The 21,692-nt window shown below is 30.6% G+C and overlaps 4 protein-coding genes across 6 annotated transcripts; 3 read left to right on the top strand and 1 right to left on the bottom strand.

Moving 5' to 3' along the window:
- The first annotated feature begins 336 nt into the window (after positions 1-336).
- Positions 337-1,200, top strand: LOC122536837 (histone H2A-like). The gene has a single exon (XM_043669546.1). It carries the CDS (start codon positions 417-419, stop codon positions 789-791), a length of 375 nt encoding a protein of 124 aa, XP_043525481.1. The 5' UTR covers positions 337-416; the 3' UTR covers positions 792-1,200.
- Positions 1,201-1,904: 704 nt separating this feature from the next.
- LOC122536834 (USP6 N-terminal-like protein) lies at positions 1,905-7,698 on the top strand. 2 transcript variants are annotated; one of them, XM_043669536.1, is made up of 8 exons: positions 1,905-2,137; positions 2,575-2,807; positions 2,879-3,202; positions 3,286-3,473; positions 3,551-3,711; positions 3,802-4,122; positions 4,193-4,331; positions 5,059-7,698. In XM_043669536.1, the coding sequence occupies exons 2-8, from the start codon at positions 2,653-2,655 to the stop codon at positions 5,484-5,486; spliced, it is 1,716 nt and encodes a 571-aa protein (XP_043525471.1). In that variant the 5' UTR covers positions 1,905-2,137; positions 2,575-2,652; the 3' UTR covers positions 5,487-7,698. The 2 variants fall into 2 exon arrangements, with proteins under 2 accessions (XP_043525471.1, XP_043525472.1); XM_043669537.1 differs by lacking the exon at positions 1,905-2,137 and adding an exon at positions 2,240-2,394.
- A 1,614-nt stretch (positions 7,699-9,312) lies between these two features.
- On the bottom strand, positions 9,313-11,274 carry LOC122536836 (mitochondrial carrier homolog 2-like). Its single transcript, XM_043669545.1, has 7 exons — positions 10,885-11,274; positions 10,733-10,817; positions 10,481-10,646; positions 10,259-10,396; positions 9,926-10,112; positions 9,775-9,842; positions 9,313-9,684 (listed from the first exon to the last, which is right to left on the bottom strand). The coding sequence occupies exons 1-7, from the start codon at positions 10,984-10,986 to the stop codon at positions 9,489-9,491; spliced, it is 942 nt and encodes a 313-aa protein (XP_043525480.1). The 5' UTR covers positions 10,987-11,274; the 3' UTR covers positions 9,313-9,488.
- A 375-nt stretch (positions 11,275-11,649) lies between these two features.
- Positions 11,650-21,647, top strand: LOC122536833 (roquin-1). 2 transcript variants are annotated; one of them, XM_043669535.1, is made up of 16 exons: positions 11,650-11,820; positions 12,590-12,752; positions 12,835-13,042; positions 13,117-13,335; positions 13,819-13,994; positions 14,069-14,402; positions 14,487-14,727; positions 14,791-14,957; positions 15,041-15,303; positions 15,413-15,514; positions 15,597-15,808; positions 15,884-16,005; positions 16,071-16,212; positions 16,312-16,381; positions 16,468-16,659; positions 16,768-21,647. In XM_043669535.1, the coding sequence occupies exons 2-16, from the start codon at positions 12,591-12,593 to the stop codon at positions 16,885-16,887; spliced, it is 2,730 nt and encodes a 909-aa protein (XP_043525470.1). In that variant the 5' UTR covers positions 11,650-11,820; position 12,590; the 3' UTR covers positions 16,888-21,647. The 2 variants fall into 2 exon arrangements, with proteins under 2 accessions (XP_043525470.1, XP_043525469.1); XM_043669534.1 differs by having other exon boundaries at positions 11,651-11,820; positions 15,410-15,514.
- Positions 21,648-21,692: the final 45 nt, after the last annotated feature.

Genomic DNA, 21,692 nt, shown 5'->3' with positions numbered 1-21,692 from the left:
TGGAGAAATAGAATATAATACAATATTTAAATAATAAAATATATAAATAAAATTATGAATTATTGTACTCTGTGCAAAATACAATTATATATTTACATATTGCACATATAAATTTTCCATTTTGAGGCATAATAGAATATAACATAACAATACTGTAGAATTAATTATTGTACATATACTGAAAGAAAAAAAGCAGAAAGGAAAAAAAGAGAAAGAGAAAGCTAGAGAGAGAGAGCATGAAGCAGTTAGACGAAACATCTGTTTCTCTCCACCAATCGCAACGCTTCTCGTCGGCGATTGGTCGAACACCAGCTCCTGCCACGGCTATAAATAGTTATCTGCTGGGTGAAAACGGGCAGTTGTTGCACCGTGTTGTGTAAAGTTTTGTTTATATCCGAGCGTATCGTTGGAAGAAAATGTCTGGCCGTGGCAAGGGTGGCAAAGCGAAAGCTAAGGCGAAGTCTCGCTCGAACAGAGCTGGATTACAGTTTCCGGTCGGTCGTATTCACAGACTTTTGAGAAAAGGGAATTACGCAGAGAGAGTCGGCGCTGGGGCTCCGGTGTACCTGGCCGCTGTTATGGAGTATTTGGCCGCTGAAGTTCTCGAATTGGCGGGAAATGCTGCACGGGACAACAAAAAGACAAGAATCATTCCGAGACATTTGCAGCTTGCCATCCGTAATGATGAAGAGTTGAACAAGCTTCTATCTGGCGTTACCATTGCGCAGGGTGGCGTCCTTCCCAACATCCAGGCTGTGCTTCTGCCAAAGAAAACAGAAAAAAAGGCTTAGGCCTCACATCACATTGACAAAATGGCCCTTTTCAGGGCCACAATTGCTTTTTGTTCGAGGCGCAACAACGTCGGTTTATAAAAACTATCATTGATTCTTTTAATACTAGCGATTGTCAAACATTACTTAATGAGACATTACTTAAGACAAATCTATAGCAATATGTACATTAAAGAATCTCTGCTCCAATGAATATTATTGCAAAACACACGTAAGAAAGAGAATTGATATTTTTCTCTCTGAATCACATACGTACTTGTTTCAATATAAAAATCCTTACACTTACACTTTAGTCATCGACAACGTTAACGTTTCTGAATATCTTATCCCCGTAATTTCATATTATTAAGGAGTTAGAATTTATTTTTGTACCAATGTATCAATAAAGCATCAATGAAGATTAATTTTCGTTACGCGTGTTTAAAAATACCACTTTTATTTAGTATTATTCAATGATATTTGATGTTTGTAGTATTAACAAGAACGAATTGTGGTTTGATGATGCAGTAACCTCATCAATACATCGATTTTCTGTAACTTGAGTTTATTATTTATTAATATGATATTAATGATAGATTACACAACGGTCGAAGCGAAATAAATTATAATTTACGTTGAGCTTGTACTTATATCGAATTCTTCCGTTTTTCTCTTTCTTATGAAGGTTAAACGACCACAAACTTCAATTTGTAATTTGGCTGTTTATTCGAAACATTTAATCATATTCTGATGTTTGCTTCAAACAAGCATTCTATTATCTATCGCAAGTAGTTCCAAAAGTCGAGTTCCAAATCTAACAAAATTCATACAATAAATAAACAAAAATAAATCGATCGTTGCGAGGTTCACAATTTGCGATTATATTGCAATTTCGTTTTTTTTTTTTTACAAATCTGATAACGAGTCGACGAGACATAATGGATATAAATAAATACAACGAGCATGAACATTAATACAAAGCTGTTTAATTTAAAAAGGTCCATTCAGATTTTAAAACTCCGAAGCAAGCTTCTCATTTAGAGTATACTTTTGTTTCAATAAAAAATATAGCAAAAAAGAAACAAGAGCTATTTTGCAAATCAATCGAACATACTTCCGACGTAATTCGCAAATACGGTTGTATTTTTGCGGTGAGTCAGTTGGCAATACTTGCTCGCAAGAGAGAGTGGAAACATCCAAATCCGGCTTGAAGTTGCATGTACTGGTATGTATGTACGGTAGTTTTGTTGAGCGAGTGACGTCCGGGAGAAAAAAATGATCTCGCACGCGTGTGTAATATGAAACGAAGAAAACTAGTCGACTTTTGAGAATGCAACGTTTCTACTAACACGGTCGATTTATTAGCGGTAAGTTTTAGATCGATTTTGTTTGCAAGTATCGTTCGCTCCCCATGTATATAACCTGTTTCTTGTCAATATGTAGCACGTAAGCTCAGGAACGTCCAATTGTAAAATAAAATCGCGGCCCGTCTGCTCGCGCACACGTAAAAGAAATCTTATATTATCTGTATTAACGCTGACCAAAAATACACACGATATACTTTCCTCCGTGAGATCGAAATTGCGGTCGTTTTACAATTCAACTTTATCGATAGTGTGTTTCTGTATGCAACTGTAGTTATATTATATTTTTAAGTTATATATATATACATATATGTATATATGTATCAATATGCAAGGAAATTTTTAGAAGTTACTAAGATTATTTATAAGATGAGAAAAAGTTTGTTTGTTTATTTTATAAAATGATAATTTACTAACTGTGGTGTTCATTTTTATTACAGATAACAGCCCAAGGTGAATAGAATTCTCCTAACAAGACGGCATGTTTGTAAGAGTCTGGTTGAGAATTCTAACGGGGGATGAATGAGGAAGAATTGTTGAAGCGGTCTGCTGTAGAGCGAGATAGAATATTTAGCTGCTACGACCGTGGTAGAGAAAATGGAGCAGAGATCGATCCTTGGGAAGATCCTACTTTTGAAGTGTATCATACCACGGACAGATATGGATTCATACAGTAACTGTCGTGACAATTATTGTGGTAGTACTACTGTTATGTTTTTATTAATATTTGGCCTTTAATTTCAGTGACAAACGTTTGCCACAGAAACCAGATCCTAACGAGATCAAGACTCACCGGGTGGAAATGGAAAGATTGAAGAAATGGGAGAAAATGACCAAACAGTGGGACAGCTCTTCGACTAAGGAGAAATTACGGCGCAGAGTATACAAAGGCATTCCTAATAGATTTCGTGGTCAAGTCTGGGCATTGTTGTTGGGTATTAAAAATTTAAAGAGAGAACAAGCTGGCAAATATGAAGAGATGTTACAACTTGCGCGCCAGTGGTCTACGGAAATAAGACAGATCGATGCTGATGTTGCTAGACAATATAGAGATCATATCAATTATAGGTATGTATAATGTATATCACGATAAAAATCATGATCGTGATGATTATTGAAAATCGTGTTAAATCGTTGATTATTTTCAACAGAGAAAGGTATAGCATAAAACAACGATCTATGTTTTATGTATTGGCTGCATACAGCATGTATAATATGGAAGTGGGTTATTGTCAAGGAATGTCTGTATTAGCTGGATTACTTTTGTTATATATGGATGAAGAAGACGCATTTTGGGGTCTTTCTGTGTTACTTGCTGATAAGAAATATACAATGCATGGTCTGAGATTGTCTCGCAAAATACAATATTAAAAAATATTTTAGTTCAATATTAAATACATATATATGTGTTTGTAGGATTTTATGTTGATGGATTTCCAAAATTAAACCGTTTTATAGAACATCATGATAAAATTATGAATAAATTCTTACCAAAGTTGAAAAGGAAACTCGATAAGTGCGGTTGCGATTCTATTCTTTATGCGCTAAAATGGTTTTTTGTTGTGTTTCAAGAGAGGGTAAGAATATTTTGCAGTTTTTTTTTTTTAAATGGTTAAAATGGAAATTTATTCTACATACATATCGTATTTAAATACAATTTATAACAGACACCTGTTAGCCTTGGTCTTCGAATTTGGGATATATTTTTATTAGACGGAGATCGTATTTTACCTGCTATGGCGTACACAGTCATGAAAATGCATAAACGTTTTCTCATGCCGATGGAAAGTTTAGATGAATTTTGTAATTATTTACAAATTAAATTAGAAAAAGATTTCTGTTTTGACGATGATACAGTAATAAGTACTATGGAACGTAGTATGGAAGAATTAAAACGTGCTAAGTTGGATTATCCTGGCCCTCCCTTGCCACACGAATTGCCACGATTTCCATTTGGTACATTTAAGGAACCTACTTTTGCAAGCAAGGTAATTTATACTTCTAAAAATAAATAACTGGAATGATCTTGTGTTTAATGCGCATTTTAACGTGATTCAGGTTGGAAGACGCAGCGAAGAATTTAGCGAAGCACAACACGTAATGCGAGAATCTATAACACAACGTAGAGACCTAGTACTCGCTGATGATGGTAGAGAAAGTACAACACCCGTTGAACAAACCAGTTGTGGTCTTGGCGGTGAGTTACGATATAGTGAAAAAATAGTACACGGTAACACAGATACTTGCCTTCTATATTCTAAACAAAAGAGTATTATTAAGGACGAGGATAAAGATAATACAGATATAGATGAGATTGATATAATGGTTATATATAACACTAGATTATAAGATACTTTTCAAAGATTAAGTTCTGAGATTAAAAAAACTATTATAATAATGCTCAATTACATATATAGATACATACACGTATACATAAATAGAATTTTGCAAAAATATTATATAGACCATATTTTGAAGTATTATAATTATTGCTATATTATTGTAAGTAAATTTTTTTATACACACACACACACATATATATATATATACATCATTTAGAATGATGAAACTATACTTGCCTTTAAGATTGTATCAAGAATTCTCATTGATAATTTTTTTTTATGAAATAAAAAGTAAGAAATAATAGACTGTGATTATTTTAAAATGCTCAGGAAATTTCATACAAAAAAAGAAAAGCGCTGAATACCAGTATCTTGTTACACAACGGAAATATAACGGAAATTATATTTAATTCATATTTCACTTAATTGATTAATACTTCATTTGTAAAAAGAAATTATGACGAGTTATTGGAAACGAATTTTAAATCAAATGTATTACACTTACTATGCGAAAGTATTTTGCCAAAACACGTTTGTTCAGATATCCTGTTGGAGTATAATAAAAATTACATATATGTGCAGGAAGCAAATTCTCATTTGATCCAAGTCTTGATGATGGGGCCTCTCCCAATGGCTCACGCCGATCATTGGCAGATACATCTGTTACCTCGACAGCTGACCTTTCTGTATTTAGTTCGGCAACACGGTCTCAAGCGTTAGATAATAGTCTTGATACTCAAAGTAACATTTCTAATGCCAGCTCTGGCAGTGGTGGTTTACCCACACCCAGGGCAACGCCTCATCAACCAAGTCCAGATATTGTACGAATTTATGTACCATATACATCGCCAATGTCTGGCTCATACAAAGATGATCTTCCACGTACACTTCCGCGGTCTTTAGAAACAAATAGAATCCGCATACGAGTTGACCCTGATCAGACACCGATAGTGGAAAATCTGAAACCTTTTTCATTAGAGAGTCCAGAAGTCGAATTAGACTTGAAATAATCAATCTATCGATTTGATTGTACTTCATAACACAGTAAACGATTGCAATGAGCAAATTGAACGAAGATTTAGATAAACAAAAATTTTGACATTTGCTTTATCTATATCTACATTGTAAGTAACATACATAGAGAGATGATAGTGAAAACAAATGGTTATTACAATAGAAATGTGAGATAAATAATAAATGTTAAAATGTTGTGCATATACATATTCCTTTTTTTTCTTTTTTTTATTTTTTTTAAGGCAAGCTAAAAGACTCGAAGTAAATGTCTTTATTCAGGTAGAAATCTGTGTGCACTAATTACGATTAATTGTAACCATTCGTATCGAACGAAACTTATTGCACTGTTGCGATGGCCTAATTTACGTTTATAGTCAAACACGAATTATTTAAAAAATGTATAATAGAAAATTATTATTTCCAGTATATATATAATATATATATTATTCCTAATCGAATGATCAACGATATTTTAAATAATGAAATTATATCTATATAACTTGTCGAATAATTCTAAAAATAACTGCATAATACTTGTCATACATCAAGTTATACTTTAAAGAATAATGAGATGATGGAACTTTATGCAGAATGATAACGAATTATATGCTAACGCTATTTGTAACAGTAGATATTTGAAAAAAAATGTCGAACTGTTGTATGAATATTAGTACGAATATAAGATATTACGACAACATAACGAATAGGTACGTAAACTTTTAGCATAATGTGTAGGTAATTTCTAAAATATGGTTTTAAATTCTCCCTTCCCCCCTCCCTTTCTCTTCCTCTCCCTGACGAACAGGATATACAAGATAGTTTGGAGTATAATAAAAAATTGGCCATTATACATATGTATAAAAGTATGAGTCAATTTTCCATAGTAAATGTAATACTAAAAAAAAAAGAAAGATATTTTTGTTACTACGAACATATAAACTCCCTTGAATAATGATTATTATATTTTCAGTATTTTGTACATTTCTCTAACTAAATTTCTAGAACTATCGCATACATTATGAAAAGAGTATACATAAAGTTCCATACTCTAGAAATATTCAACGAGCAAATAATTTTGCATTACAAGTATCCTCTACAATACGGATAAAGAGAAAATGTTTATATTAACGGATATTTACTCTTTTAGCAGCCACAAATAGAAATGAATGAACATTAAAAAGGATGTTACTTTAGAATTTTTTCCACGCAAAACGTAGTATATTATTCGGCGATAAAATTGAATAGCAAAAACTTGTTTTATGTGTCAAAATATTTAAAATTGTTTAGTATAAAGATCGACTAATATTGTCAGATTGTTAATAAATTAGGATTTTTATATTATGAATTATTCTAAGATAATTAAAATGTATAGTTTAGATTATTGTTAATTAATTATTTTGGGAACAATTATAAGTTGATGAAATATATAATTTATACGACTTCAACAATATCATGAAAACAATAAAATTTTAATTAATAGATTATCATAAGATAATGATCATATCTTTTCAAAGGAATTACATTCTATTAATGAGTTAAGTACTATACTGCCACAATAATGTTAGTATTTTATTTATTTTAAGTTCCATTCTTTTTTTTATACCGATCAATATGTATTGTTGTATATACGTAGTATTTAAAGAAGAAAAAGAGAGAATCTTTTATTACGCAATATTTAAGATAGATTCCTGAATGGGAAAACTTGCAAGACATTTGTGAAAACTCTCGCCAAGGAATGTGAATACTGAACAGTCCACTAATATATTGCATATTTATTATGTTAAATGTACAAAGACGTATTTTAGATTACGGTGATTACAATCGAGAAACATGCTTCATACTTAATTGGTTTTTTAAAACATTCCTGGACAAACAGTATTCTTCGATGTATATACAGTTTGAAACTTATTAATTATACAATGTAAACCTGATAGCAATCTTGAGATATTGTTATATCTAATAGCATAAGATAATATTTGTTAAATAAATATTAAATGTTAATGGTTCGAATCTTTATTACACTGTAAAAAAAAAAAGATCAACCAAATAATGTACAGTTCTATAGTGATACCTGTGGTTGCATGACATTAAATTTTCAGAAAAATTAAAATAAAATAGATCGATTACCTTATATATAAATTATTGAAAGACATGGAATTGTATAGATACAGAAAAGAGATATAGCGATAAACTAAAAAAAAAAATAAAGTAAAGTTATGTACGTAAATTTACCTTGAGGAAATGTATTCCTTTGACTTAGTAAAATTAAGGGGTATAATTCGTCGTCAATTTTTAGGCTTACTTATATTTGGATTGCCATATTTATTCACGAATATTCTTGTACATTAAGTTAAAAATATGTAATGAATACACTCGCCGAGTGAAAAACGTCACAAATCTCCTTTATTATTTCATATAAGAAATACATAACGTCAATAAATTGTGTAAATTTAATATTTTGCTTAGTAAAACTTTATACGTAATGTAAGATCATTTTAGATTGACCAAATTAATTTTTTAAGATTTATTTTTTTATGGATGTATTCGTTAAAATATTTTAGGTCATTTTAATATTCAAACAGATTTATATAACAATGAAGTAGAGTATAACTTTATTTGAAATAAATGTATAATAATAAAAATAATAGGTTTAAACCAAAAATGATATTTAATATAAAGGAATTAGAGTAGAAATCTGAAACAAGGATATTATAATGTCTAGAGATTATAAATATAACATTATATATTAAACTCAGTAGCTGATGTTTCTTCTACCGTTGGAGCAATATCTTGTAGACTGGAACATGAGTGAATAACTATTATGATAAAAATGTCTTTATTGCTTACAAAAAAAGTTTAAGTACAAGATCTTTTTACTTAAACAAAACTTAAAATGAAACGATATATGTTAAAAAAATGTATTCATGATTTTGTTCAATATTCACATTCATATGCATTGCATAGACAAATTAAAGTTCAAATATAATATCCAATGACACACGTGTATTTAAAATTGTACTTCGAGTCGATATTTTTTTTATACAAAAATTGGGAAAACACCATATAATATAGATTTCAATATAGTATTTATAGGATGTTTAAGAAGAGAAATACAACTCGATAATGCAATATGTAAACTTCTTGATGCTTAATGACATAATCATGTTGTAAATTGATTAAAATTAACAAAATAATAAATAATAAAAATCGCACATCGAATTTTTTTTTTATTTTTAGGAATTTTACTTTTTATCGAAAATTCCTTTTAATTTCCAATTTTATATAAAAAACTATAGAATAACTATTGTAGGAAACATATTTATATTTGCAAGTCTGCAACAAATGAAAATCTGTATAGAATGAATATTGTTTGCATAACTTAATTTTTTATTATACTTATTTGTTTTCATATCTGTACAAATTCTATAAAAGCTCATCTCTTCTAGAAGATAGTTACTCTATATAAGATTAGAATTTCAAAATGGTATAATATCAATTTATACATTTTATACATGAAACACATCATATAATTAAATATTAGTTGAGCAATTATTGTCGAATGCAATACAAATATAAAAAAAATTATTTAGGGTAACTACTTCTATTTCATGATCTATCTTAAGAGAAAGAAGTCATTTTATTTAAATGGTAATCTATATGTAATTATGCAGATCAAAGGAAATATTATTTATTAAATTAATAATAATAATAGTAACTGTGTTCATTAATGTTATTACTTGTATTAATACTTGTATATGTACCAAATACTTGTGTTTTGTTCAGTCTTCAATATGGATTATAGATTTTTTGATAAAATATATATACCAAAGAAAAATGTCTTTAATTAATATTTGATATAATAACAAGTAGGATCAATTCTAAGGAATATATAAATGCAACAACGTACTATAATAGTAAATTAAAAAAAAAAAAGTATATAGCACAGAAGTGATTTTACTATTGGTTTTTCAAATACAAGTAAATGCAATATTTTATTACTATGTTGTGCTTTGTAAGTGGAAATTGTATTTGTTAATAGGTATTGGTTTTCCATTAATTATCACTTGCGGCCCTGTATAATAACGCCATAAAAGGCTGTTCCCTCTTTTTAATTGATTGGTAGTTGAAAGATGGGACCAGCAATCTAACCAGCTATTGTAAATTGGCATTTGTGGGGGAAGACCAGCAATTAACCTTAATGAATAAAATTTATTAAATCAGTATTTATTTTAATACTTGCAAAAGTTTCAAATGAAAAATTATCATTATTTGAAATCAACTTACCCGCAATTATTAACTGCCATGCAATGTGATACCACTAAAAATGGATATGTAATTGTTGTCGCTATGAACTGTAAAGAATAAGTTATAATATTTATGATGATACACGTGCTTTAATTAATTATTTAATTAATTAAATAATTAATTTACTTACTCTTATTGTGGAAACTGCATAAGGTTTCAATTCGCGATCGCTTATAATGTACTTATCAATAGCATAAGTACATGAACTGACTAGCATTAGTACAGCAGCATTTCCAATGAGGCGAGGCAATAATCCTGCATAATATCCCATGATTCCATTCTCTTTGTACACTTCCACAATCGATCTAAATAATCCACTATTAATTCATGAAACAAAGAAAATAACTATAAAAATATCATCTATAATTGAGAAGAAACTACATCATATATATTTTGTGTTATATGGTATCTATATATATTCTATACATATATCTGTATTTTCCATATTGTAATATTTAAATACTTGTATTTTGTTTCTCCACCAACAAACTGTGCCATCATCCTCAGTGCGATAACATCCAATGGATGGCTAACTATAATACCAATCATTCTACTAATCAGGTCTCGTATGAATTCGTATATACATTTTTTATACTTCTGACTACAAAAACAAAAAAAAAGATAATGTACATATCTTTGCAACTCTCATTTTCAAACTTTATACATACATGTGTTATACATTTACCTTTCTTCTAGATCACCATCATAGATCTCTTTGCTTGGTTCATCCTTAAATTTAATACATTTAGATGTCTTTTCGAAAGCTACAGCACTCACAGTATAGGCACATAATTTTGGGACAAGACCACGATAGCACCCAGTAAATCCGTCTACGTTCTTAATGTATCTAACTGCAAAGTAATCAATCAGAATGACTTCAAATGATATCAAAATCTTCCAGATTAAATTAACACTTATAGAAGGTAAAACTGCATACCATACTGAAAAACATTAGGCAAAGCTAAAGCCGGTTGTCCGAATAAAGTAGTTGTCGGTCGTGGTGGAATCGGTTCATATCCGATCTGTTGTGTCATAAATAAAAATTATATGAGCTTCCATCAAACATCGTGTCACTGTACATGTCTTTACCTGTATTAGAACTTTCGCGTACTCGATCGGATGCGAGACCGTGTTCATCAACATACGAAGCGCAATATCGGAGAATAGGGGTTCATCTCTCTGTGGTATCATGTTCAATTAGAATTTACCTTGTCAACGTATCGGCACTGTAAAACAGTTTGTTTCGGTGATTCAGACGAACAGCTGCGGTCGTGTCTCGTTCGATACGTTAAAAATCATACGAATCTTGGGCGAGGGGAATGCATGTCCACCGTACTTCGTATCTAGGGACTAGGTACTGTCAGTTATTAATATATCTCGCGACGGCGAACCGAGAGAAACAAATCGTGTGTTCCGTAATTTTTGCCAGATACGAAACTCGATTGCGATCACCGGAAACAAACGAACATAGCATCACTGATGAACTGACTTTAATTACAAAAACTAACGTCAGTAACCAATCAGTGATTTACACACTTCGTTTATCTTTTGGATTAGGAGATCCATCGAAATTTTCGTGAATAAAAATGAATTACTGAAATATCGAATTTCGAGTCTTTTTGTACATATCGAAGAATGTGTTATTTTTTATGATAATCGTATGAAATATACAAAGTAATGGAGAACGTATAAGATTGAAAGTACATTGAGGTATTGGCTGTAAAAAATAAACGTATAATAATCGGATGTGCGCGCGTGTAATTTAAATCTTAATCCGCGGGAACGTTGAGAACTTGGTATTATATAGTTGACTATTTGCAGCGCTCTCTATCGTGAGGAGCTGGAAGATGAAATTTTCTAGATTGTTTTCGTCATGGGGTTCTAGCGAGGTAAAAAAGCACGCAAGAGTACCGTGCTGAGCTCATCTTGCGATTTGTGATTCATCTGTTCTTGCTTCCGATGGCGGAACTCTGCGCGAAGAGACCGAGTAGTTGAATTGTGATGTTTTGTGAGGGCAATAACGAGGTGAGTTTCCGTTCCATTGTTCGTTACTTTCGAAAGAGAAAAAAAAAAGAAGGAAAACAGAGAAAAAAAACAATCACGTCGCATCGACATATTTCCTCGTGGCGAAAGCGGATGTCGTCTTCTTTTTTTTTTGTTTTCTTTTTTTACTCTATATAGAGCAGACGTTCGACGAACACGAGCGCGACAGCAACACAAAAATTTCTCGATTCGACTGCGTGATCAGGACGTGCTAAGTTTCGAAGAAATATTGCTCCTTCGCAGCATTTCTCCCCTGAGAGAAAACGTCGATCGAACGTGCTCTGGAGAGATATCGAAGGCAAACGAGATAATGATCATCGCGTAGAAAACAATTGATAAGCAAATCGTTGTTGTTGTCTCGACGAGATTTACGTATGTTCCATATTAGACGAATGTCTCGCGATCGAGGCTGAGCTTCTCACCGTTTCGCGAACCAGTCAAACGAAAATCTCACGAATAGATCACACTTGGCTGAACTGCTTGCCAGACACGTTTCTCGCTGCACGTCTGCCGAAATCGGTTGATTATTTATCGCAAGATGCATTTCGTCAAAGCGCAGTACGTAAACTCGACGAATTCCTTGCATTGAACGAACGTAAACGAGTATAATGTAGATAGAGTCTAAAATAGATCTTTGAGTTGTTGATGCTGAAAGATCTTGATTTCAATGGTATCGAAGGAATAATGATGTTTGTGGGGTGTCGTGGAAATCAAAGGGCGAAAGGAGTATTTCAGTATGACTTTGTTGCAGAATGCCAATACAGGCACCACAGTGGACTGAATTTCTTTCTTGTCCAGTTTGCTGTCATGACTTCGATGTGGCCATACGTGGCCCAATATCCTTAGGATGTGGTCATACCATATGTCGTACGTGCCTTGCAAACTTACATCGTAAACAATGTCCCTTTGATCAGGTATGTATGATTTTGTTCCGAGTTTATGTGAGATTATCTCCTCTAGCGGACCGTAATTTATTTGTTGTTTAACACATTTCAGAGTATTATTAATACGGAGATAGAAAGATTACCAGTAAATGAAGCTCTATTGCAGTTAGTGGGAAATTCTGTTCCAACGAATGTCACAACAGCTTATCAAAAACTGCTACCACCTGAAGACCATGCGAATTATTTGGTTGCTAAACGTTGCATTGAGGAACTTGCTTTATATCTCAAACCATGTCAGGCAAATCCTTCTTTAGCTACAGGTAATGTTAATAATATGATTGTTTTGGTCAGCATGATGTTCTGTAATCTGGAACTGTGTTGTACGAAACAACAGGTGCGGGTCTTGTTTCTCGACCTATGCAAAGGAAGTTGGTAACTTTAGTTGGTTGTCAATTGGTCGAGCCGGAAGGAAGAGCACGTGCGGTAAGGGCAGCTAGAAGTTTAGGGGAAAGATCGGTTACGGAACTAATATTGCAACATCAAAATCCACAACAACTTAATGCCAATCTATGGGCCGCTGTAAGAGCTCGTGGATGTCAATTTCTTGGACCAGGTATATTATTATAAAATATATGTATAGACAGTAATATAAACAGTAATCAAGAATAAAATAATGTATGTATATCTGAAAAGTGTCGGCTAATTAAGAAGATGAAATTTGAAATATAAAGTTATATTAACCTTCATAATTTATGCGTGAGATATAGGCCTATATGTAATAAATAACTGTTATTTTTAACAATTAGTAAATGTATAAAAAATGTATAAAAAATGTAAATATGATTGAAGTTAAGTTTAAAGACAAACAATGCTGAGTGAGCAAAAAAATATTGGTATTGATTTAGGGTAAATAATACTGAGAACACGAATTTAACATTATGTTAAACGAGAATGTATTTTTCGAACGCACAAATTATTGAAACTAAGATTTTATATTTGGGATTTATCATCTTCCTAATATGCAATTTTATCGTAACCACTTATTGGTCACTTGAAAGAATATTCCGTATTAATAATCATTTCTTTTATTTATCAGCAATGCAAGAAGAAGTCCTAAAACTTGTTTTATTGGCTTTGGAAGATGGATCTGCTCTTTCTAGGAAAGTGTTAGTTATGTTTGTAGTTCAACGTCTAGAGTCGCATTTTCCGCAAGCTTCTAAAACCAGTATAGGACACGTTGTACAATTGTTATACAGAGCAAGTTGTTTCAAGGTAAGAAATATTATTCTTCAATGCCTGTTATTAGGAGAAACATTCAAACGTTCGATTATAAAATGTTCGATTAGGTATCTAAACGAGAAGGAGATTCCTCATTGATGCAATTAAAGGAGGAATTTAGAACGTACGAAGCGTTAAGAAGGGAGCATGATGCTCAAATAGTGCAAATTGCAACTGAAGCTGGTTTAAGAATAGCACCTGATCAATGGTCTGCATTATTGTATGGAGATACAAGCCATAAATCTCACATGCAAAGTATTATAGATAAACTTCAAACTCCACAATCTTTTGCTCAAAGTGTACAAGAGTTAGTTATCGCTCTTCAACGTACTCCTGATCCTGGACAATTAAGTAGTTTAAGACCTCAGTTAGAATTGCTAGCTGCAATAGATCCTAGCCCAGGTATAATCAATTTTGGAAACTTTTACTAAACAAATCATTCCTATCAATTTTGTTTATTCATTTTGTTGATTAATTTTGTTACAGAAACTGAACCTCCTACGTTAGCAGAGTGTCGAGCAGCATTAGAAGCTGTTAGAACCGTAGTCACAGCATTAGTAGAATTCATTCAACAACATGGTAGTCGGAAAACACAAGATGGTACTCACAATGTAGGTCCTGGTCAACCGAAATATAAAGTGAGCATGTGTCGAGATCTTGCACTTAGAGGGTCTTGTCCTAGGTCTACTAATTGTACATTTGCGCATAGTGATATGGAACTAGATAAGTAAGTAAAATTGAACCTAAAGAAAGTAAATGTATCTCGTATTTATGTATCCTGTTTCATTAGATATAGATCGAAAAGTCGGAAATTAAGTCTCAGATCAAGTTTACCTGGATCCAATAACTCGGATGTGAAAACAGACAAATCGATTACAGGATCTAACAAGACATTCAAACAGAACGATGATTCATCCTATCATTCTATAAAGTCGCATGATAATACTCACAGAGAAAGTAGGTTCTATACAGAGAAAGTACTTGTATAAAATAAATAATACGAAATGTTCTAGAAAAAAATTATTATATTTTACTTTTAGACTTCAATTCTATGAACAAAGTTAATCCAATGCAACATCATAATCCAACAAATGAAAACAATTTTATCGGGTCATTAACGAATTATATGTTACCGTCACCTCAAGGAATGTTACCTATAGTACCGACGAAAAATATGGACGTACATTGCTCTCATTACATTATGCCTAATACACCTATCGATTATACGGCACCTAATGTCAGTATCTGGGATTCGTCGCAGATTTCATCTAATATGACAAATGGAATATCTAATACTAAAAAGGTAATATAATTGTTTTTTGTTATTCCTTTGGTAAGTTAGTAAGCTTTATTGTATATATTAAGATATTTCTGCATATAATGTATATAAATATTCTCATATGTTATAGCAGCGGACCGTTGCTAAAACATTAGCAATGTTACTACAACGTAGGATGGAAATATTAAATCAACTTGAAACGATTGTTAATAAACAAGTGCCACAAATGAAAACAGTATGACCATTGAACAATAATATTTTTATCGTTGACATTGCAATGAAAATTTAAAACATATTTCGCTCTTTTTTACTTGCAGAATTATGAGATGCAGGGAGATACATTGTCATCGAATTTCTCTATATGGACAAACGCGCCAAATAATCCAATGGTTTCTTCGACAAATATAAACTGTAACAATAATTTCCGATGCGCAGATCCCATTCTATTTGATGATGAATTTGTACCATTTGATGCATCATCTAATAGTAAATATGGACCAATTTCTAAACTATCTAAAAACTTAATCAGGTAATAATTTTTTTATGACTTTATTAAATAAAATAATATTGTTTATAAGTTATAATAAATATAATTTTTGTTTAGATCTTCTAATGGCGTACAATCTACTAATTTTTATGCGGATGGTGGAGCACCTCCTACAATATCTGCTTATCGACCTGTGTCAACTACAAATTCTGTCACTTCTTGGTATTATGGTAATCAACGTAAGTATAAAAAATGTGTTAAAAACAAGAAAAAGAACAGTAAAAGATACAGAATTTTATTGCAGCTTATGCTACTGTCGGTGCAAATGGAGGAATACAGTCTATTAATAATAGTAGTTTCGGAGATAATTACATTACATTTGGTCGTAATATATCCGATACGTCAACGCACACTCAATTTCCACGACCAGACTGCATGTCTAAAGAGTAAGCTAATATTTAACATACAATTAGTTTCTCATTAATAATTCCCCATTGAATTTGATAAATTTTATTGTAAATGTTTAATAAATTCAAAAATTTCAGCTTAATCCTTGAATCACAAAAGGTAAAACAACAATTAAAACATCTTGAGAAAAAAATCAATGACTTAAAGGTATTATTTGGTTCTATTTCTTTAGGTTCATTATTATTTTCAAATTAAATATTCACTAATATTAATGTAAAAATTAATACGTTTAGCTTGCTACACAAGGAGCGACTTTTACGGCGGGAGAAAGGTTAGCACAAGAATTACAAATGATTGAAGCTGGTATCAGGGAAAAAGAAAAAGACGTACGAAATTGGAGTCCATATGGTACCGTACCTTGGATTCAATCATCGAACAATTTACTTAGTTCTCAAAGTTTCCATCAGAATTATAAGCCCGAAGAAGTAAGTTATGCTGTTGTGATATTGTATTAAAAAAAGTATATGAAATTTTTCACATTGTATGAAAATAATTAACAAAAAATTTATATAAAACTTAAAATTGGTTCTTAGGAAGATACATATGAAGCAGGTATTGCAAATGATATGCGGGAATTAGAATTACGATGGGAATTTGAACTACAAGAACAGGAGAAACATTGGTCAAACGAAGAAGATAATTCTAAAAAATAATAGTAAGATAGTGGGTCTTACTACGTTGTTTACTTTTTAGATCTGACCATTATTTGCTGGAACATGTTTTTTTAACATGTGCAAATGATTTTTTGTGCAAACTTCTATGCATCAGCATGTTCAAATTTTTCAAAAAAAGAAAAAAACAAAAACAACAAAAAAAAACAAAAAAAGAAATGACTGAAAGTAAGTGAAATTTCTACTGTTTGCATATAAGAACATTTTGACGGTCTTGTAGAATAAAATCAAAAGAGAACAACACACAATATTTCAAACACTATTGAATGAATAGATAGAAAACTTTATCATCCCTACTTTAACTAACGTAAAAAATTTTCCTATTGGTACAGCATAATATAAAGTGACTTTACTACTTTCTCACGTACTGTGTCTTTAAAACATCTGTATATGTAATATTAATTCTTTAACTACGGGAATACATTTGTTCCTGAGATTGTCAACGTGATGATAAATCTAGTTGTAAATAATATAAGATTTTAAAGAAATCTTCACGACGATGTAGTAATTAACATTTAGTTATGCAGGAAGTCGCATCGTTTTAATTTTTTACTAGCTACAGTAGGGAGTCTATCATAAAGAAAAATCAATGTAAGAAGTGAGAGTTAGCTGCCGCATTGAAATTACATTTATAGAACCGGTGAAGGGTTGATCGATGTTCCGTTATGAATATCATAACGGGGACATTCATTGACAAAAACAAATTAAACAAACGAGAGCAGATTTGTTAAAATTTAACAGAAATTAATGTCAGTGTTTTATAAACATGACAGGATGTAGTATATTTTGTTTATATGTTTGCACAATGAAGCAAAGAATATTATATTATTGATACATTCGGAAAGAATGCTATTTAACCTGCAACAAGGTTACACGATAAAAATATACGGATACATATAGGTGTTATGCATACATAAAATTAACATATTCTGTTAAAATTTTGCATAATTAAGATATATATTGCTTCTAATATAAATATATATATCTTAATTATATATATAAATAAATATATATACATAACAATTGATTTTTAGCTGATAAACAAAATTTTTTTAAATACTTAGCTTTCTTACTATACTTCCTTTTACGATTCATGTTTTCAGATTTGAAAATATGTTTCTAAATAAAATACAGTAACCTGTAACATCTTATCATAGTTTGATGTTAATTTTGATTCTAAGTGTATCTTAAGATACAGATTTGAATTTCTCTTTTTCTTTTTTGAATAACCATTTACAAGTGGTTTTCAAATTAATACAATTCGTTAATGAGAAAGTTAATATATCGATGAGATTATGAGGAAAAATTGGGAAATTCATTTTTCTTGTGATCATTAACTTTTTCTTGTAAAATCAAAAAGATTATTTTCTTGTTCTATTTTTTCTTGATCAATATTAAGAATCCTATTTCACGTTTTAAGTACAAAGTGTTACAATTTCAAATACTTAAAAAATTCAAAAAAAAAAAAAAAGAAAAAATGTAAAACGAGGAAAATTTAATATGTATAAAATTTTCCTTTATTTGACAATATGTAGTGGAAAATTAACTATAGATTCCATTTGTGCCTGGTAAAAGAAACATTGCATTTTATTTTATTTGCTGTGACTAATTGATTTATTTCAGACAGGTTTTCGAAGTATGGTATTTGATGTAGCGATTAATATGACAGAAGATGTAAAAAATTTTATGATCTTTTAATTTCTTTGGTTTCTTTTCCTATTTTCTAAATTTATGTTTGTAAAGTGGAACAGAGTTTGAAAGCCACTAGTTACTACAGAATAATGTAAAGAGACTGTTATGCGAGCTGCAGCTCTCACATTTGTAAACACATGTTCGATTTACGGACTTATAAGAAACAGGAACAGTCACATTGGCTTCCTCGTAATTATTATTTTAATTTCTTCTGCTTACGAATTAAAGTATGTAATATTAGCATACTGCTCTTTTCTCTGCATTAAAAAACAAAACAAAAAAAAAAGAAAGATAAAGTTAATATTTTTCACAGCAAAATATGAATGAGATTTTATTTTATGGATGACAAATTTATATTCTTGATATAGCTATTTTTTGCATTTGATACAACATCTGTTAATCGAAAGGTTTTTGTCTTTTTTTTTTTTTGTTAAAAAAGAATCGACTCCCTTAATATTAACAATGTTTTGTATATGTGATAACAAAATTTGATCAAAACAAGTACATTGATCAAGTTGTAACTTCTTTTCAGTATAGTGATTTATGCATTACAATAGTCGGGATTCTTCTATTTTTTATGAAATAATGTGGTATAGATATTCATAATTCCAGTTTTAGTGGAAGTGACATAGACTTTTTATGAAATGTAGAGATCGAAGGAAAGTTGATCTATTTTTTTTTTTCATTGAAAATATTATTTTACCTTGCTATGCAAAACTAGATATGTTCAAGTAGAATATTATTTCTTTCGAACTAAAATGTGCCTTTTGAATCGCAGCAACGTATAAAAGACCATGTGAAACATTTTGTATAATTGCGCATATTGATTTTCGAATTCTTGCAATATACGGGAGGCACATTACTTTTTGGATCACGGAAAGAAATGTAATCTCAGAACATAGCTAGTTTCTCACAAAAAAAAAAAAAAAAAAAAAAATACGAATAATGGTGCAATTTTATTTGTTTTGTTAATTTATTGTTGCAAGTTTCCTCCGTTTGTCACATATATCATAATATATGAAACAATGTGTGTGAAGAAAAATTATATGAAAAATTAACTTTTTCTACTGCGGTATATAGAATTACGTTTCTTTCCATTCAAGCTACATCCATGCTACTTTTAATTACATGGAGTAAATTTAAAATTTTCATATGCAAAAACTTTTTATAAGACGTGTATTTCCATTATAGATTCGAAAATACCTAACATGCAAAATATTAAACTGTTTTTTCTGTATTGGAGGTATCATTGGTATTAATTATGTTTAGATTTGAAGTTATATTTATATATGTTTGAAAGATATGTTAGAAACTTTATTATTTATTTTGTTACTGGTTTCACAGATGAAATTATGACATCTTTAAAAGAAAAGTTTATGTAGTACAAATTTTTTTATTATGTCTGTGAAAACTTCATTTGCAATCATTACACATTTGCCGTAAGATAATATTTCAACATCGTAACATAAAATTAAACGATTAAAGAAAATGTGTGATAATATTGCAGAAAGGAGCCATCATGTAACTTCTCATCCTGAATGCAACAAATAATATACAAAATCTATACTTTTTACATCAAAGTACTTGTTAAACGGAGAATCTTTTCTACATTGTATATTATATAGTTGTAGAAATCAAATTTCGTTGATTTTAAGTCAGATCTTTAAGCATTCTCTAAAGTAGAGATGTATGTGAAAAGATTAAAGGTTCTTTTCTGTAAATGTGCACCATTTTCACAGTTTGTTCAGACACAAAGTATATATATATATATATATATATATATATATATATATATATATATATATATATATACACATATATAAAATCTTTTTAAAATTATTATTACTTCCACAAAAGTTTTAAATTGCCGTTTGATATTTCATGTAATTCCTTTACACAAAACAATTGAAGTACTTTGAAAACCTTGAGTTGTTTAAAGGAATTATAATCAACTATCCAGCGACTATCCGCTTTTTACAAATGATGTTGCCTTTCAATTTCTTTTTCTTTCTTCTCTTATTTTTTTGTTTTTATTCGTAGTACGAGTCGTTAAATAAATATAGAGAATAAAAAGCGAAGAGGGCTGTGTACACTGGGAAGTAATAAGCGCAACAATACTGTTTGTGCAAGCTTCAGATTAATTGCATGTTAAACATGTCACTATGTGTATAATAATACACACGTACCTATGTTAATGGTATGAAAGCCACATACAATCTATATTAACGTTCTTTGTTTGAACATTATGAAACAATAATAATTATATACATATCGGTATATAATGCATATAGTCAGCGAGCACTTGGCACTTAGCAGTACTAATAGTACTTTTGTGACACTTACGTTAAATTAATTCCCCGAGTGTAAGATTTCTTTTGTTACATTAGTTGTAAACACAATGGGCAATGCGTGCATGTGCATTTCGGCATTTTATTACAATTGGAGATTACTTTGTCGGGGTATCATTTGCGTGAACTAAAGTAGAAATTCTGTAGCGTTTATTTTATATTGAATTTACATAAAAGGTGTTGATATACTTGATAGCATTACGTGCTGCCTATTGTGTTTAACGTGACTGTTAGTCTGGCATTTTTAATGTATTTTTCTAAAATAAATAACTATGGAAAAAGTCGTATTATAATATACATATGTGATACAATCACAGTAATATTTACTACCCTGATTTCGTTCTGATCACTTCAAAATGAAATGAATAAAAGTTATATTATACCGTTTCGTGTCGTATTGCTGCATTTATATAGACATAAATCATAGATCCGATTCGCCCCTTCTGTTGCGAGGTACTTTAAGAAACGCTTGAAAACATCAATTTTGAATTTTTTTTTCCTTTTCAGTCAGTGTAAATATACAAGAACTTCGAACACGAATATTTCGATAATAGAGAAACACTTGTTTAAATGTATAACGCCGCATTGAGGTGTTCTTCAAACATTTTGTATCGTGTATGACATTCATAAAAGTTTGATGTATTTTCTAAAAAAAAGTGTACTGTATAAGTGAGAGTGTAATATATTTATCTATTCAACATATGAATGTGAACCTTTCGTTAATTTATCGCCGTGACATGTAATTCC

Source organism: Frieseomelitta varia, unplaced genomic scaffold (assembly GCF_011392965.1).
Source record: "Frieseomelitta varia isolate USP_RPSP 00005682 unplaced genomic scaffold, Fvar_1.2 scaffold_873, whole genome shotgun sequence".
NCBI lineage: Eukaryota > Metazoa > Arthropoda > Insecta > Hymenoptera > Apidae > Frieseomelitta > Frieseomelitta varia.
Note: the sequence above shows the minus strand (reverse complement) of the source record. Positions and strands in the feature narration are given on the sequence as shown.

What these genes read in the sequence shown, in the direction of transcription:
- LOC122536837 (XM_043669546.1), top strand. Translation starts at nt 417, where the DNA reads ATGTCTGGCCGTGGCAAGGGTGGCAAAGCGAAAGCTAAGGCGAAGTCT.
- LOC122536834 (XM_043669536.1), top strand. Translation starts at nt 2,653, where the DNA reads ATGAATGAGGAAGAATTGTTGAAGCGGTCTGCTGTAGAGCGAGATAGA. An exon ending in GACAGATATGGATTCATACA is followed by an intron (nt 2,808 to 2,878) that starts GTAACTGTCGTG and finishes CTTTAATTTCAG; the next exon opens with TGACAAACGTTTGCCACAGA. An exon ending in TAAGAAATATACAATGCATG is followed by an intron (nt 3,474 to 3,550) that starts GTCTGAGATTGT and finishes ATGTGTTTGTAG; the next exon opens with GATTTTATGTTGATGGATTT.
- LOC122536836 (XM_043669545.1), bottom strand. Translation starts at nt 10,986, where the DNA reads ATGATACCACAGAGAGATGAACCCCTATTCTCCGATATTGCGCTTCGT. An exon ending in GCCTAATGTTTTTCAGTATG is followed by an intron (nt 10,647 to 10,732) that starts GTATGCAGTTTT and finishes ATTACTTTGCAG; the next exon opens with TTAGATACATTAAGAACGTA. An exon ending in ATGCAGTTTCCACAATAAGA is followed by an intron (nt 9,843 to 9,925) that starts GTAAGTAAATTA and finishes TATTCTTTACAG; the next exon opens with TTCATAGCGACAACAATTAC.
- LOC122536833 (XM_043669534.1), top strand. Translation starts at nt 12,591, where the DNA reads ATGCCAATACAGGCACCACAGTGGACTGAATTTCTTTCTTGTCCAGTT. An exon ending in ATGTCAATTTCTTGGACCAG is followed by an intron (nt 13,336 to 13,818) that starts GTATATTATTAT and finishes TTTATTTATCAG; the next exon opens with CAATGCAAGAAGAAGTCCTA. An exon ending in CCAGACTGCATGTCTAAAGA is followed by an intron (nt 16,213 to 16,311) that starts GTAAGCTAATAT and finishes CAAAAATTTCAG; the next exon opens with CTTAATCCTTGAATCACAAA.